This window comes from Mobula birostris, chromosome 3 (assembly GCF_030028105.1).
Source record: "Mobula birostris isolate sMobBir1 chromosome 3, sMobBir1.hap1, whole genome shotgun sequence".
NCBI classification, from domain to species: Eukaryota; Metazoa; Chordata; class Chondrichthyes; order Myliobatiformes; family Myliobatidae; genus Mobula; species Mobula birostris.
Window position 1 is genome coordinate 30319677 of NC_092372.1, and position 17799 is coordinate 30337475.

General features: G+C 38.9%; 1 protein-coding gene across 7 annotated transcripts in view; it reads right to left on the reverse strand.

The window, feature by feature from the left end:
• The window catches only part of LOC140194958 (probable E3 ubiquitin-protein ligase HERC1), a 299092-nt gene that overhangs the window by 202944 nt on the left and 78349 nt on the right, over positions 1 to 17799 (reverse strand). For all 7 annotated transcript variants that reach the window (XM_072252425.1, XM_072252428.1, XM_072252427.1 and 4 more), the window contains 6 exons: positions 13842 to 13974; positions 12641 to 12832; positions 6883 to 7095; positions 5254 to 5427; positions 2777 to 2888; positions 585 to 711 (listed from right to left, as the gene is read on the reverse strand). In XM_072252425.1, the coding sequence (XP_072108526.1) occupies positions 585 to 711; positions 2777 to 2888; positions 5254 to 5427; positions 6883 to 7095; positions 12641 to 12832; positions 13842 to 13974 (951 nt within the window). The remainder of the gene's footprint in view (positions 1 to 584; positions 712 to 2776; positions 2889 to 5253; positions 5428 to 6882; positions 7096 to 12640; positions 12833 to 13841; positions 13975 to 17799) is intronic.

The window sequence follows — 17799 nt, forward strand, 5'->3', positions numbered from 1 at the left end:
ATTCCAGTAATGAGAAAAAGGCGTGATCCAGATGGTGAGGATCCCCAGTGATGAATGCCACTTTCTCGAGGCATTGCCTATTAAAGATATCACTGATGGTGGGAGGCTAGTGTCCACGATAGAGTTGGCTGATCCTACAACGCTCTGTAATTCCATCCAATATATAATGCCATCCATCAGGAAAGGAAATCTCCTGGCCTCAGCCATCTAGCCTACAACAGTAGAGGCCCTCAAAGGAAGTTAACTTATAACTGTCCTCTGAACTGGCTTAGCAAACCACTGCTTCAAAGATCCTTCAGTATGGTCAATAAATGCCATCCTTGTCAACAACATTCATAATCCAGCAATAAATAAATTAGAATACTGGAATAATTATAATTAATAATGGAACGAATATTTTTGCAAACACATCTCAATGTATTTAACAAATGGAAGCAGGTAGAATTTAACATGGTAGAAATCATTTGAAGGGAAAATTGAAAGTTCTATCAAAAAAGACAAGAGTTAATAGTCCCTACAGTTCCACAAGAAATGCATTTCTTGGAACTACATGATACCTCACGTACAATGATTCAATCTCTTACCTGTCTAGACCAATCAGGCAGCTGAACATTTGCAGCATTATGGGTAACATTCTTTTGAGCCAGGAGTGCACTTCTAACTCTGTAGACACACTGATATATTTCAACAAGTCTTTCACTGGGCTGGCAGCTGTAAAATATGTGGAACATCTGGAAAATAATGTCTTCCAAAACCCAGGAGCCTTAAGAACGATGATTATTAAAAAAATGTGTGCCTGCACCATTTCTGATACAGAAACAGATCACTAATTAAAATGTGTTTTCAAATATTCTTTGTTTTCTGCATTTTGTACCTCATTGCTACTTTCTAACAGGTAATTATGGGATTTATAGGGAGTATGGTTCTGCATGAGTAGTAGTTCCTAATGTCTTTTCCACTCAATGGCATGAATATTATTAAGAACATCAGCATTCAAAGTAAGGAGAGATGTTCAAGTCAAAACTTCTAACACTAGATAAGCTCTTAACATAATGCATCACAGAAAAAAACCCTATGAGCCAGCACATTTGTGCTGACTAACACGCTCCCATTTACACTAATCACATCTTACTTATTCCTCATTCCTATTAACTCTCCAAATTCTACCTACATACTCAAGGCAATTAACAACGACCAATGAATCCACCAACCCATATGTGCATTGGATGCATGAGAAGCCCAAAGCATGTGGAGGAAACCCAGATGGTCACAGGGAGAAGAAACTGCTCTATCCGGACATCACTACAAGTTTGTACTCAATCTGGGTCACTGAACCTGGAAGGCTAGTGCATCAAACCAGCATAATGTTGTTGTTTATGGACTCCAGACTCTTGTTTAGACACGGCGCATGTGACAATATATACAAACCATAACCGATTACAAGTCCCCCCTGCACGTCAGTGACAATAACCCTCCCTTCCTGATAGTCTGAATGCTTTCCCTGCAAGGCTTGACCAATTGAACCACCTCTCTTCCTGTGGCACAGTCACCTTGTCTTGTCACAGATTAGGTAAGGAGGGCCCTAGCCAGGGTAAACCCATGCAAAGCTGCAGTGCCGGACAACATACCTGGTCAGGTGCTGAGGGACTATGTGGCCCAGCTTATAGAGGTATTAATAGACATCTTTAATATTTGACACATTTTAGGAGATAGTCTCCAGATTTTCTGCTATCTTTACCTTTACCTCCCCCTCAATGGTCTTGAATGAACCCTGCTGCCTTGGGTTACTTTTCTATTTGGAGATTTGTCAACTAGCTTTTATTTTTATTCTAATTTTTCTGCTACTTTTTTCTTGACATTGACAGCATCCTAAGGTTCTAAGGTGTGTTAAGGCAGACACAGAATGCTTACTTAATAGCTTTTGACTGCCATCTTTCCTTTGTCTACCTTTATACTATTTATGTTTATGTTCCATTTTGTTACTTGCCAAACCGTTCTTTAAAATAATTTGCTCCTTTTTTTGTTCTCTGCAGTGACTGTATTCAGCTACACACACAGCATGCTGGAGGAACTTAGCAGGGTGGGCAGCAGCAATGGAAGAGAAAGAAGTTGCCTGATGAGGCAGTCCTGATGATAGTGCATGATGCAAAATGTTGGCTTTTTATTTCCCTCCATGGATGCTGCTTGACCTGCTGAGTTCCTTCAACATTTTGTGGGCATTGCTCTAGATCTCCAGCATCTGCAGTCTCTTGTGTCAACATTATGCAACTTCTTTGCTGGAAACAGACATGGCGTTTATTATCACTGTTCCTTTTCTGTTTCATTTTTAATTCTACATCTTCATTTCTTCACTTTGAATGCTGATGTTCTTTCTAATATTAAACTTCTTCCAATGTACTCCCTCTATTTGTCTATTTAGGTTCCAATGAAACCAACTATCTCCAATTAACCAATAATTACCTTGAATTCTTCTATCATTCCAGATACATAATGTTTTTACGTTCAACAACATTGAAACATTATGCTCTAGTATAACATCATTCTCTAAAATGAAAATAGAACAAAGGAAGTAGAATTAAGAAAGAAATGTGCTAGAAAATTGTTTTTATTTAACATGCATAAACAACAATAAATTGTAAAGGGGTTCAGGGTAAATTGTAATGATAAAATAACATGAGAAATGCATAACACTTTCCAACACAAGGTAGTTCACTTCATTTATTTTCACTCTTGTAAAAATATATATAGTTTTTAAAAATAATTTTAATTAAATTACCTATCATTCTTGCAGGCTTCTTGCAATAATCCTGTGTGTTTAAGTAATACTGCAAGGACAAATCTTGAGACAACGTTCAGCAAATGATCTCCATTAGTACTGTGTTCCCACTCTGAAACAAAAGGGAGAATACCTAAATCATTTTTCTGGGTATAAAATGAACTCTACTCCTAATAAAGCTACTTATTAATAGTTCTTTTTATATATGAGTAAGATTTCTCATTGCCCAGCAGGTATTAAGAATCTAAAATAAATTATTTTCTTAAATATTATACTGTCCAAATTTGATGGGAGTTTCAAATTCTGTTTCTTGAATTTTTTTTTAAAAGAATAAGTTTAATCTTTATAACCATATAGGTGTCACAATAATTTTTTCATGTCAATTTACAAAATACTGCTTTTATTAAATACCACTTTGCCTTGGGAGGGTTTGAACTCATGACTGCTACATAACCCTTACCATATACAGTTTACTTTCAGAAGCTGTAATAAAAGCCTGTTTGAAGAGGAGGGTTTTAAGGAGAAACTGAACTGAGGTGGTGGAGTTTGGTGAGGAAATTTCAAAGCAAAGGATATCCATGGTTATCACACACAAAATGCAGGAGAAACTCAGCAGGCCAGGCTGTATCTATGGAAAAGAATACATGGGTGATGTTTCAGGCCAAGACCCTTCATCAGGATTTCTCGTGTTTGTGATATCCATGGCTGAACCCACAGTTGGCTACAAAAGATGACTTGTGAGGCTGGGCAGTGGCCAGAACTTGGCAACTGATGGAAAAGATAATGAGACTAAAGAGCAAGAGACGAAATTATTTCAGGAAAAGAAAAGGTGGAATGGAGTCCAACATAGAACAGCAAGGAATAATGGTGAATTTAGTGAAGGAAATTGTTTCTCAGAGATGTTATTAGATTGTAGAGATTATGCAGTAATTTAATAGGAAGTGAAAAATCCATGTGAGTTAGTTTCTTCTTAGAGTAAACTGGAAGATCTGAAAGGACTGTTACAGCTCAAGATGTGACATGTTTGATATGCAGTGAGGAATACAAGCTTTTAAGTATATACTTTTGCTCAAATGAGGAGTTTCTCACCCTCTCTTAATGGAATGATTTGATTATAAATGACTTGATGGGGTAAAAAGAAAATAGCCTATAGGCTTTCTGGAGTTTGAACAAGGGTGAACATAAGGGTGAGCAAGATCATGGAATGTTGATGGGTTAAACAATTGGATCTGAAACCAGACCAACACCAGACAGTACTAGCACTGGCTACTAAGAAGCAATAAGGAATAAAGAACCATCGATGTAAACTGAACACCTATGGTTAAGTTGCCACTTATTGAGAACAAATCCTATGTGGACTCAATGGCTAATCAAATTTCTCCATGTTGGAATTTCTATGCAATTCAATGTGGTTATAATATTTAAGAATTCCTTAAGGTTATTGTAGCCAGGGGTGGTAGTGGGGATAAGCTCCCACTATCTATTAAATGCTCTCAATGATGTGCGCCTCAAATAGCCTCTGACAACAAAGTTCAGCTCCTGGCTTTCACATGTGACTTAGCTACTAAGCTCAGCGGAACCATTTCTACTGACAGGAAAAAGGGCAAAGGTGGGTTACTGGTGCCTTAAAACCAGTCGCCTTGGGCTGATGGGGCTCATCAGCTATGGTTGGCAGCTCATCTAGGAGAAGGAAAACTCTGATCTCAAGCTTCTGCTGCCTTGCGGCTATACCCACTCATGGGGAAGGATTTGGGAGTAAACTCAGAGGGAAAAATCCAGAACTGGACTCTCTCAGGCAGTCCTACATTAAGTTCAACTCAGACTGGCAAGGCTTGTGATGCTGCTGGTGCCAAACTATATCAATCTCTGCTATTCCTTTGGGCTCATCAGATGTGTGGAGAGGGGGAGCTTGCTACAACGGACAACAGCTTGCACTCCATATTGTACTGCCCTGGTTTGTATATCTACACAGCTAGGATGCAACATCCATGGTTAACCCTGAACAGCGGAGGCCTCAACATCATCATCATAATATTTAAGCCAATCAGGTGTGATATAAAGTACATGAGATTGAGAGAATTATTTTGTAAAACATAAAGTGCCATGAAGTAGTAACATAACCAAAATGAGGAAATATCAAAGGCCTGAATATATACATGACTTCATAGATCAAACTCATTCCTTAAGGAAAAGATATACAGTTTCTGCCAGAAGAAGTCTAATATAAATCCACAATTACACAATGCTTCTCAATCTGCCATTTACAACACTCCATCTAGGAGCATACAACTGATATGCTTTCAATTGCCTGATTTAAACAACCTACAGAGTTCTTCCATGATTTTTAAAAGAAATTAATATATTACTCTCCATAAACAAATAAAGCCCATATACAATTAATCATAACCAAATACTTGATTTGTAATAAATAACAACAAAATAACCATTCATAAAAAATAGTGGAGGGAGAAAGATACCATTGCTGATGGCATAGTGCTGCATTCTGCTCCAGATTTTGAACCCTGGCTCTATTGTGGCACCAAGCGCAATGTCTATTAGTACAGCAGTGTTTTCAGAAACTTGAAACTCAAATGATTTCTTTTCCACAGAGTGAGCCAATGCCTTTGTAGTTAGACTATTAATGTAAGAACCTTTGGAAAGAAAATACAAAGATCGTTAAGAAGTATCTTAAAGAATTTTTATCTTTTGAAACTATACTTTTTAAACAAAAACACGAGAAAATCTGCAGATGCTGGAAATTCAAGCAACACACACAAAATGCTGGTGGAACTCAGCAGGCCAGGCAGCATCGATGGGAAGTAGTACAGACGACGTTTCGGATTTTGCAATGGTTGTACAGTCAAGTGGAGAGTGAAACTGAAGAGGGTGAAGAAAAGATTTGCAAGAATGTTGCCTGGACTAGAGGTCCTGAGTTATAGGGAGAAGGTGGCTATGCTGGATCTTTATTCCTTGGAGTGTAGGAGAATGAGAAGTGCCTCAAAAAATATATAAAATAATGAGGGGCATAGATAAAGTGGATGGTCATTGTCTTTTTACCAGGGTTGGGGAGTCCAAACTAGAAAGCATAGATACAAACATGATAAGAGGGGAGAGATTTAAAAGAGACCTGAGAGATTAACTTCTTTATACAGAAAGAGCAGTGAAAACATAGACTGTACTGGTTGAGGAGGATGCAATTTCAATATTTAAGAGGCATGGGAGTAAGGGTTTGGAGAGTTATGGGCCAAATGCAGGGGACCAGGACCTGCAGTGAGGATGCTTTGATTGGCATGGTTCAGTTGGACTGTGGGCCTATTTCTGTACAGTAGTACTGTATAATTCTATTAATCTTAAACAAGCATTTTGCCGAGCAGAAGATAAGGAACTCAAAAGCAACTCAGTTCTGTAGAACAGGAAGGGCAGAAAACGTCAAGTCTACATCTGAGAAGGCAGTCGTCCCATAGCTTAAAGAAAAAAAAGTAATAATAATGAGGAGTGAAATGGGCAGGTAAGCACAAATTTTTATGATGTAGGAGTTTGGATTTTTAGTATGATACATTATTACTGTTCACAAATCAATACCTATTCAAAAAATAAATTTATTGGAAGTTTTCTGCTTAGTTGTGGTATAACCAATGGGAACAGAGCTGGAACAGAGCTACAACATCAACTTAAACCAGAGCCAATCTGGCCTCAAAATGCTAACTGAGGAAAACAAAATTCCTTGATAGCCAAGCAACACACATCAAAGTTGCTGGTGAACGCAGCAGGCCAGGCAGCATCTGTAGGAAGAGGTGCAGTCGACGTTTAGTCCTGACGAAGGGTCTCGGCCTGAAACGTCGACTGCACCTCTTCCTACAGATGCTGCCTGGCCTGCTGCGTTCACCAGCAATTTTGATGTGTGTTGCTTGAACTTCCAGCATCTACAGAATTCCTGTTGTTTCCCTTGATAGCCATAATATTTACAAATATTACATACAAGTTAAGGTGCAGAGAACTTTACATAGAATCCAGAATAACGCATGAAACTACTGTATTCAGGTAGAATCTTGGTTTAAATCTTTTTATTTTAAAATGACAAATGGGGATAAAAAATATTGACCTACCAAGCCGTTCACTGTCAACTTCAAGGCCATTGCTGAGGAGCTGGCTTTGCAGCCAGTAAGCTGAATTTACTTCTTCTGGTGAACAAAGAGGACCTTGCAGCATTTCTCCAAGACATTTCCCAATAGTGAAAGAAATGGTGCGTTCCATATCAATCAACCAAATCCAAGATTTCACGTCTGCTGGAACGGATATTTCAAAATTGTTTCCAGGTTCTAAGGAATAAAAGTAAAGGTTATTCAGACTTAATCTTTACTGAATTGTAATATGGATATACTTTCAGTTACAGTGAGTGCTAAACATGTCAACATTCACTGGCTCAGAATTTTCTGTGAATGTAACAGCAAATCTAACATTTCTTGATGTAACATACAACTGCTACAGAAGCTTTTGGAAGGTTTAGATACTAAGTTAAATGCAGATATCTAGAAATTGCTGCTCAGATCTGCATTTTCCTTCAAGATTTGTAAAAAGTACCATAATTTTGCCTTGAACATTGAAACCTGAAGTGGCTGTAGAACAAAGCTTGCCGAAGAACATTAAGCCTTTCCATTTCCAAGTAAATACTCTTTTATATATTTATTAATATTCCCAGTCAACCTCTCTGACCTTAGTTCGTCAGGACTTCAGGACTTTGTTAGTCCTGACGATGGGTCTCGGCCTGAAACGTTGACTGTACCTCTTCCTAGAGATGCTGCCTGGCCTGCTGCGTTCACCAGCAACTTTGATGTGTGTTGCTTGAATTTCCAGCATCTGCAGAATTCCTGTTCTCTGACAATGAATATGTTTTACAACATTAATTATTCCAAAGGTGAGTTCTCTTCCTTCATTTTAATTATAATTGAATATTTCAGAAATATTACTTTTTCTTAACACAAACAAGAGAAAATCTACAGATACTGGAAATCCAAGCAACACACACAAAATTCAGCAGAACCTGCTGAACAGTCTTGGCCCAAAACGTTGACTGTACTCTTTTCTGTAGATGCTGCCTGGCCTGCTGAGTTCCTCCAGCATTTTGTGGGTGTTGCTTACTTTTTCTTAAACTCATTTTCCTCTCTCTCTTTATGTAGCCTTTCCCTCTGTATCATATTTTTGCACCTAATTTACACATTCTAACTTGCAGTTCATTCTCAATCCTTGTATTGTTTCACAATTTGCAATCCTACCAATCAAGCATACAAGCCTTTTTTACTTATATGCAGATAGCATGCTTTCCTGACCATCCAATGAACAGCTTGCTATTCTGTCAACTTGTCATAAAAGTTTTTTTAAAAACATTAATATGCAAAAGGCAAATTTAAGGACAGATGTTTTAAAATATGCAGGCAAAGCAAATAATGACATACAGTATTGTGCAACTCTGGTAATACACATAAGCGTTTCAGTAAGTAACACAGAAGACTTTGCAATAAAAATTTGCTTGTAAATCAAAAATAAATTCAGCTTTGATGAACAGTATTGGTTGATTATTTGACAAATATTGCAACCTCATACAATAGTTAAGAAATAATTTGCTCTGCTATAAATTTACAAAAGGTTGCATTTTCATTTAGTGCCTCAATCCTGAAAGAGTGGATTAAAAAGGAATTATTATATAGGTTTGTGAATAAAAATTTTCATCTTTTATTGGAAATGTTTTGGGTCACTTTTTAAATTGCCAATAAAATTTAGGGTCTCAGGTCTGCCCCACAGATCATATGCAGCCAGTGACTCTGTAGTATTGGGAACCTCCTCATTCTAGGTTTTGGCAGTGCCTCAGAAACATTATGGGCTGAGTAAGTCAGTGCAACCAATGCTGCTCATAATATTGAACTTTACAGTTCCACATACTTTATCTGCTATCAGAGTACCCATGAGCACTTTATCCTCCTTAATAACAACAGTCATAAAATCTATGTCGTCCAGGTAACCACAACAAAACTCAAATAATGCAAACTTAGATCTGTACTGATGCCAAACACAAGTGACATTCTGTCATCATTTAGAGAACAGTGTATTAATTGAACTGGTTTTGCTTTGCAGGCAGATTACAATATAGTCATAGAATACTATAACACAGAAACAGGCCCATTGGCCCATCTTGTCTGTGCAGAACTATTAATCTGCCTAGTCTCATCAACATGCACCTAGACCATAGCACATCAAACTCCTCTCATCCATGTGCATAAGAAATAGGAGCAGGAGTAGGCCTGTTCCACCATTCCAGACATCCCACCCTGCAAAAATTCATTTCAGGGAGGCAGCACCACCATTTCAGGGAGGTAGCGCTCCCACCCCCCACAACCCCATATCCCCGCTCCGGCCCCGTCAACCTCCAAAGGTGTATGTAATACTTTGGTTAGTGATTTTGTCTAATCTGTAAACCAAATTGGGTATATGCAGCAAATGTGACATTAAAGAATGTACTTATATTATACTATATTATATTATCATGTTTATGCTATTACAACTTTAAGCAATTCTACAGGGAGTTTGGCCTCATCACGTAGGACATCAATAGTGTAGCTCCTTGGCAGCTAGCCAGCTAGTTTAAAGCAGGGGTCCCTAACTGGTTGCACCGCGGACCAGTTTGATATTGACAATATTCTTGTGGCCTGGCCGACCCGGGGGTGGGGGGGTGGGAGGTGGGTGGGTGTTAAACGTGACCGGAATATAGGTGGTAAGTCCACTATAAGTCACTTGTAAGAGGCTAATAGACTCAATTTCGTTTCTAAAGGGGTTTATCTAACGAATTTAATATTAAACACACAGCGCATATTTTCCTCACATGAATGTAGTGATAAGTCAATTATAACAGTAGTGCCAAACCTCCGGGCAGCCAGAATGCACCCAGCACATCTTTAAGAAAAAAGCCGAAACATACAAGCTAATTGATTAGGTGCTGCCCAGCACGTAAATGTCGGCCCAGATCAGAGACAACGCAATCGGCTAATTTTTCTCAAGACAGCAAACAGCTCCTCATCTGTATACAGACCATGACCTCATTGCTGCTTTGCCTTACTTCTATAGACTCTGCATCCATCTCCTGAGTAAATACAAAGGCAAAAAAAAAAATCCTTTTAAGGTCTCCCTATTTTTTTCAGCTCCATGCATAAATGACCACTCATCTTCAAGATGACCAATCTTGTCCCTTGCTACCATTTTGCTCTTAATATACCATATCTATGGAAGCCACTGGGATTCTCCTTCACTTTGTCTGCTAGAATACCCTCATGCCCTCTTTTAGCCATCCTGATTTTCTTCTTAAGTGCTGTCTTGCACTTCTTAAACTCCTCAAGTACCTCATTTGTACCCTCCTACCTTTACCTGTTATGCGGCTCCTTTTTCTTTTAAACCAGGGCTCAATATCTCTTAAAAACCAAGATTCACTAAACCTGTTACTCTTGCCTTTTATTCTGCCAGGAACACACAAACTCAGTGCCCTCAAAATTTCACATTTAAAGGCCCTCCAGTTACCAAGTATATCTTTACCAGAAAGCAACCTGTCCCAATCCATACTTGCAAGATCCTTTCTAATACCATCAAATAGACCATTTGACAATTTAGTATCTCAATTTGAGGACTCGACCTATATTCTCCATTATTACAGTGAAGCTAATGGCATTATGATCACTAGATGCAGTGTTCCGGTACATTATCTTCTGTCACCTACTATGTCTCATTTTCTAATAGGAGATCTAGTATCGTACTCCCTCCAGTTGGAACCTCTATGAAACTTTCCTGAACATATTTGAAAAACTCTATCCCATCTATCCCTTTTACAATATGGGAGCTCCAATCAATATGTGGAAATATAAAATCACCTACAATCACAATCTTAAGTTTCTTGCAACTGTCTGCAATCTCTCTACAAATTTGCTAAGTCCTGCATACTATTGGTGGTCTAATAATATAATCCCATTAATGTGGTCGTCCCTTCTTATTACTCACCCATATAGTCTCAGTAGATGAGCTCTCCAGTCTGTCCTGTTTGAACACAGCTGTGATATCTTCCCTGCATAATAATGCCACCTCTCCCCCTTTAATCCCTTCCACTCTATCAAGTCTAAAGCAGCAGAACCCCAGAACACTGAGCTCCCAGTCCTTCCTTTCTGCAACCAATCTCACTAATGGCAACAACATCAGAATTCCACATGCTGAACCATGCCCTAAGCTCATCCACCTTTTCTACAATACACGTTACATTAAAATATACACAACTCAGAACATTGGTCCTATCATACTCAACCTTTTGATTCCTGACTTTGTATGCAGGCTTAACTTCATTCCCCATAACCACTCCACTATCTGCTCTGGTGCTCTGGTTCCCATCCCTCTGCAACTGTTATTTAAACACACACACCCCCACCCCACCACCTACCTACCATGCAGCACTAGCAAGCCTTGCTTTATGGATATTAGCCCCCTCAAGTTCAGGTGCAAACCATCCCTTCTGTACAGGACCCACCCTCCCTGGAAGAGAGCCCAATGATCCAAAAATCTGAAGACACCCCTCCCCCTCCTGCACCACCTCCTTAGCCATGTGTTAAACTCTGTGATCTTCTTATTTCTGGCCTTACTAGCACATGGCACAGGTAGCAAATCTGAGATCACAACCCTGGACGTCCTGTCCTTTAACTGAACACCAAACTCCCTGAACTCACTTTACAGGACCTTGTCACCTTTGCTACCCTGTGATTACTACTGACAAGGACGGCAATCTCCAGCTGCTCACCCTCCCACTTAAGAATGCTGTGGACTCAATCTGAGATGTCCCTGACCCTGGCACCTTGAAGACAACATACCATCTGTGAATCTCGTTCTCGTCCACAGAACCTCCTGTCTGTTCCCCTACCATTGAATCCTCTATCACTACAGCTCACCTTTCTTCCACTTTCCCTTCTGAGCAAGTGAGCCAGACTCAGGTGCTGGAGACCTGACTGCTGTTGCTTTCCTCTGCCAGGTCATCCCCCTCCATACAATACAAAGTGGTATACCTGTTATTGAGGGGAAAGCCACAGGGGTACTCTGCAGTGGCTGCGTATCCCCTTTTCCTCTCCTGATGATCACTCAGTTACCTATATCCTGCACCTTAGCTGCAACTTCCTCTCTGTATCACCTGTTGATCAACCCATCAGCTTCCAGAATAATCCTGAGTTCATCCAGCTCCAATTCCATAACACTGTCAGCAAGAAGTCGCACTCTCACCTTCAATGCATGCTCTCTGGTATTAGACATTTCTACCCTGAGAAAAAGATACTCCCTGTCTACTTTATCTATGCTTTTCATTATCTTACAAAAACCTCTATCAGATCTCCCCTCAGCTTCTGCCATTCCAGAGAAAAACAAACAAATTGGTCCAACCTTTTATGATAGCACATGCCCTCTTAATCAGGAAGCATCCTGGTAAACCTCTTCTGTACCCACCCCAAAGCCTCAACATTCTTTCCGTCGTGGGCAAGCAGAACTGCATGTGATACTCCAAACGTAGCCTAACCAGAGTTCTACAACAACCACCACCCCCCATGACATAATGAAGATTATTGCACCACTTGTTTGGAACCCACACTGTAGCTACTCATGATTAAATCCAAGAATGCAAAGGCACATGCATCCATCACACTGAATAAAAATGATTTCCATCTTGAAGTAAATGTAGCTCAAATAGATTTAAAAAATTATAACCATAGAGGAAAAATTACAAGCATGTTTGAAATTGCTACAATGTCCTGAAAAAACACTTTAGTAAGTTGAAAGAAATTGAATAACCACACTAACCATGGATCTCCCATTCAAGTTCTTGTTCCTCCAATAACAGTGCAGCTGGTAAAAGCCTGTTTAGACAATCCAATGGTTGAAGGAGATCTAGAAGACCATCAAGCACAGGTTGCACAATACTAGCAGGTAACAGCAGAAGAGAATATATCACCTGGCACAAAATACTTCCAGCTGCAGAGTTAAAAAGAATCCCTAAAATAAAGAAATAATTTAAATAAGAACAAAATATTCATCAATAAGAATGTTGTCTTTAATTTTCATAAAATTGCTTACTTTTTTTTCTTAAACAAGACTACATTACATTAATTCAAAATTCAAGGTGACACAAAATATTAAATTGAATATTTAAGCAGTACAGCACTGTCAAAATAACTTACTGCAGTCAAACTATGCCAAAATTTCTCATCATGTGAAGTACTGTTAAATATATGTGTTTTGTGCAAAACATTCATTCACTGGACAACTCATAAATTACTTTCTCAGCTTGCTTTCATTAAGAACAATGTAAATGTAGAGTTAATATCCCTTACATTTTAGGAAATTGTTTTGGAAACAATGTGAATTAGGATATCTTGAACTGGGATGTCCATTACCATTTTCCCCAAAGAATTAGAAATTGATTGAAAATACAAAGTAATGCGATATCATTTGGCATACAAGTTCACTTGACTAACAGGAAATAATAATGTAAAAATTCTCACTTTTACAGCCTTATAAACAATAGCAGAAAAGTTGCCACGAAAGTCTCGTAAGAACATTGGTAGTGAGGATCAGAAATCTCGAGTTGGTTTGGGTTTTTCAGATGAATGATTTAGTACAACCACAAGCCACGGAAAGAACAAAAATCCATTAATTGCTGGTTGTAATGATGTGACCCCCTTTAGTAGCTCCATTTTAAAACACTCAAACCAGTCAAGCAAGCATATGGATCCTCGGTTTAATGAATCATGTGAAGGGTGTTGCCACCGGTTAGTACAGCCATGGAAACATAGTGGTATTGACACAGAAAGTCATACTTTCAGCCTGGGGTTAAACAGAATGCAGAGATTGCATGCTTTCTGATTCAACTAAAAGAAAAATGTAGACATAGCGAAAGTACTGTGCATAATTGGGGCTTTAGGCCAATAAACTGCTCATTTTAGGACAAACAAGAACTGTAATTTTTGATGCTAACTGTACAGCAATAAATCAGGATTCTTACCATGCAACTTCTCCGTAACACTTTTATCCACTAAGCTTTCTTTCAGAAGAACAGCAGATCGTCTGTAAGTATCAGATGCATACTGCAGCAGCAATTGTAAGTGCTTATGCAGTAGATCCACGCTTAACTGGTCCTATAATTAAAAAAGTTATAGACTGGTTCATAAAATGCTTATGTGACTGCTGATGCCAGGCAGACAATCTCTGAAGAGTATTCAATATGGTGAGGGTCACCTGTCTTGTAAACACACTGGCCAGAAGAAAGCAATGGCAAACTACTTCTGTAGAAAAATTTGCCAAGAACTATCATAGTCATGGATAGACCGTGATTGCCCAAATCATACAACAAGGGACATTACAAACAAACAAATAAGAATATCTCCCTTCAAGATATTTAACATCAGGCTACAAACTTCTGCTACCGCAAAGTTAGGCTCATTTGCTCAGCCTTTGACAACCTAACCATTTACTTTTAATTCCAAAAGCACCAGTACCAGTACTGAGCAGACGGGTAATGATAACTGGAAGTGGAAAAGAGAACTTGTGGCTATTTTCTTCCCCTGAAAGAGACACTAAGTCATAACTTAGTCATTCCTTTGTACATTTATTCTGACACAGAGAACTAAACTTGGAAAGTTTTTTTTACTGTAATGCTAAGTGCCAAACCAGCTAATGAACTCAAGGATGCTGATGATCTGAAATGGAACTACATCCAATAAAATTGTAAGGATTTCAGAAACAGGGGTAGGAAGATCCACTTCATCCCATTCTTCTCTTAGATAACCAATTCTCTATCCACGTCAGTACATTACCCTCACTAACCTGTTCTCTTGACCATTCCATTTTTTAATATTGGGGTCACACTTGCTGCAATCCAATTCACAGGGAAAAAAATCCACAACTGATAGAACTGAAGAAGATGGTAAGTAGAGCATCAACCCTCTTTAAAGTTATTTCTTTCAAAACTCTAGAATGCAGATCTTTATTTCCTTTGCCTTTGTGCTTTTAAGCTCACCAACTTCTCTAATATTGTTTTATTGACTAACACTTGGTTCTTTCATACCATTAAAACCTTTATTTTTAATACGCCTGATTGGGGTCTGCTTGTCTGCCTTCATAAAGGCAACTGCAAAATAATTGTTTCATTCATCTGCCATTTCCTTATTCACTATTCTAAATTCTCATTCTCTCTCTTTCTCTGTGTGTACTTATAGAAGCTCTTTACAATTCAATTTTATGTTCCTCATACTCTATCATGCTCTCCAATATCAATTTCAAGGCCCTTTTTTTACAGGGTTCTTAAAATGCTCCCAATCCTGAGGCCTATTGCTATTTTTGGCAGTTTTATATGCCTTTTCCTTTGATGAATCACTTCTCTATTAATTTTGTGCCCTAAAGGAATTAAATTCATTTTGCAGCTAAATACAGGTGCTATATCAAGTTTTCTTTTCTCCTTTTTGCCTTTTGCCTGTCCTTTGTAAATGCTGAATAGCCTAGGTTATTTCACCCCCAGCTTTGGGCATCCTCAAACCATGTTGCAGTATTTTTAATTAGAACACACTCATTTATTTCTATTTGTATTATTAACTTGACATTGTGGGAGAAGATAGAGTGGTGGAAGATGGTTGCTTCTCTGACTGAGGCCTGTGACTAGTGGAATGCACAGGGATCGGTGCTGAGTCCATTGTTGTTTGTCATTGATATCAACGTTCTGGACAATAATATGGTTAAACTGGATCAGCAAATATCCAGATGACACCAAGATTGGGGGTGTAGTGGACAGGGAGGAAGACTTTCAGAGTTTGCAGCAGCATCTGGACCAGCTGGAAAAGTGGGCTGAAAATGGCAGATGGAATTTAATGCAGACAAATGCAAAGTGTTGCACTTCGGTAGGACTAACCAGGGTACTCTTACATGGTGAACAACAGGACACTGATGAATGCAGTAGAGCAAAGGGACCTGGAAATACACATCCATAATTCATTGAAAGTGGCGGCACAGAGTCGTAAAGAAAGCTTTTGGCATATTGGCCTTCATAAGTCAATGTGTTGAATACAGGAGACAGGATATTATGTTGAATTTGTATAAGATGTTGATGAGGCCTAATTTGAGTATAATGTACAGTTTTGGTCATCTACCTACAGGAAGGATGTAAGTAAGGTTGAAAGAGTACAGAGAAAATTTACAAGGGTGTTGCTGGCACAGGAGGACCTGAGTTATAAGGAAACATTGAATTAGCTAGGACTTTATTACTTGGAACATAGAAGACTGAAGGGAGATTTGACAGAGGTGTACTAAATTATGATGGGTTTAGATAGGGTAAATGCAAGCAGGCTTTTTCCCTGAGGTTGGATGGGACTACAACTGGAGGTCATGGGTTAAAGAGAAAGGTAAAAAGTTTAAGGGGAACATGAGGAGAAACTTCTTTACTGAGAGAATTATGGGAAAGTGGAACAAGCTGCCAGTGCAAGAGGTGCATATGAACTCGATTTCAACATTCAAGAGAAGTTTGGATAGGTACATGGAAGGGAGGGGTATGGAGGGCTATGGTCAGAGTGCACGTTAATGGGATTAAACAGTTTAAATAGTTCTGCATGAACTAGGTGGGTCAAATATCCTGGTTCTGTGCAGTTCTTTTCTATGACTCTCTCTTAACTTGCCAGCATTTAAATAGGGAGTCTTTAATCTAGTACCTTTTTTTAAAACATTATTTCTATTCTTTGAACAACTTCATCCACTGATTTTATGTTTTACCATTATTTTGCTTACTGCTTTCCAGCTACCCATTCTGCTTTGTTGCACTCTACCTTGAATCCCTTTTGAAATTTCTATCCTTAGTCATACAGTAATACAGCAAAGAAACAGGCTTCTCCCCTCCTGTGCAGTCGAGCTAGTCATGGTGAAACACTCATGAGAAACACTCATGTACACTTTTTGAGAAACCGTAAGGGAAGTTTGGATAGGTACATGGATGAGAGGGGTATGAAGGGCTATAGTCCAGCTGTGGGTATATGGAACTAGGCAGAAAAACAGATTGGCATGAACTAGATAGGCTGAAGGGCATGTTTTTTGTGCTGTAGTGATCTAAAATACTATTAATCCAACAGCATCCATAGGGGAAAATCAGGCAGTGAATGAGACAGACTCTTGCAAGATCTCAAAGAAGAAAAAATCTGAAGATGCTGACAATGCAAGTAACACACACAAAATGCTAGAGGAACTCAGCTGGCCAGGCAGTATCTCTGGAAAAGAGTAAACAGTCGACGTTCAGGGCCGAGACCCTTCATCGGGACCTGTTGAAGGGGACTGTTTACTCTTTACCATTGATGCTGCCCAGCCTCCTGAGTTCCTCCAGCAATATCTGCCTGCTCCTACTAAGCAATGAAAACTGAAAACTGGGAAGATGAAAGAAAAACAGAAAATGCTGGAAATAATCAGCAGTCAGGCAACAACTGAGAATAAAAAAAAACAACAACAAATTAACATTTCAGCTTGAAGAGCCTCCAAACTGGGCTTGACTTTAAATATTAACACTGACTTTCTATGTCTGACCTGCTGAGCTTTCCCAGCATTTTGTCTTTACACCTCCTAGCCTGCTTGATGATAACTCTTGGCAGTTTCTTCCTGTTCCCATTGAAGCTGAGGTGCAGCTACCTCCCTAAATATGTCATTCATAAAATGTCCAACCCCACAGATGCACCTGCGTCTCCACTTCAGTTCTAGTTCCAAACTAAAAAATTAGAGCCAGCAACTAGAGATGCTGGTTGCTCATCCATGGCTTTTCCAGTTCTCAATAATGCTAAAGACAGATGAGATAGACCAGGTGACAAAAGTCACTACTTGCTTATGACCAAATTGACTTATTACTCTGTAGTTGGTCTTGAAAAAAATGCACAACTAATTCAAACTCTTTTGATTTTTAACATCAGTTCTCTCAACTGCAACATTAAGTGCAAAGG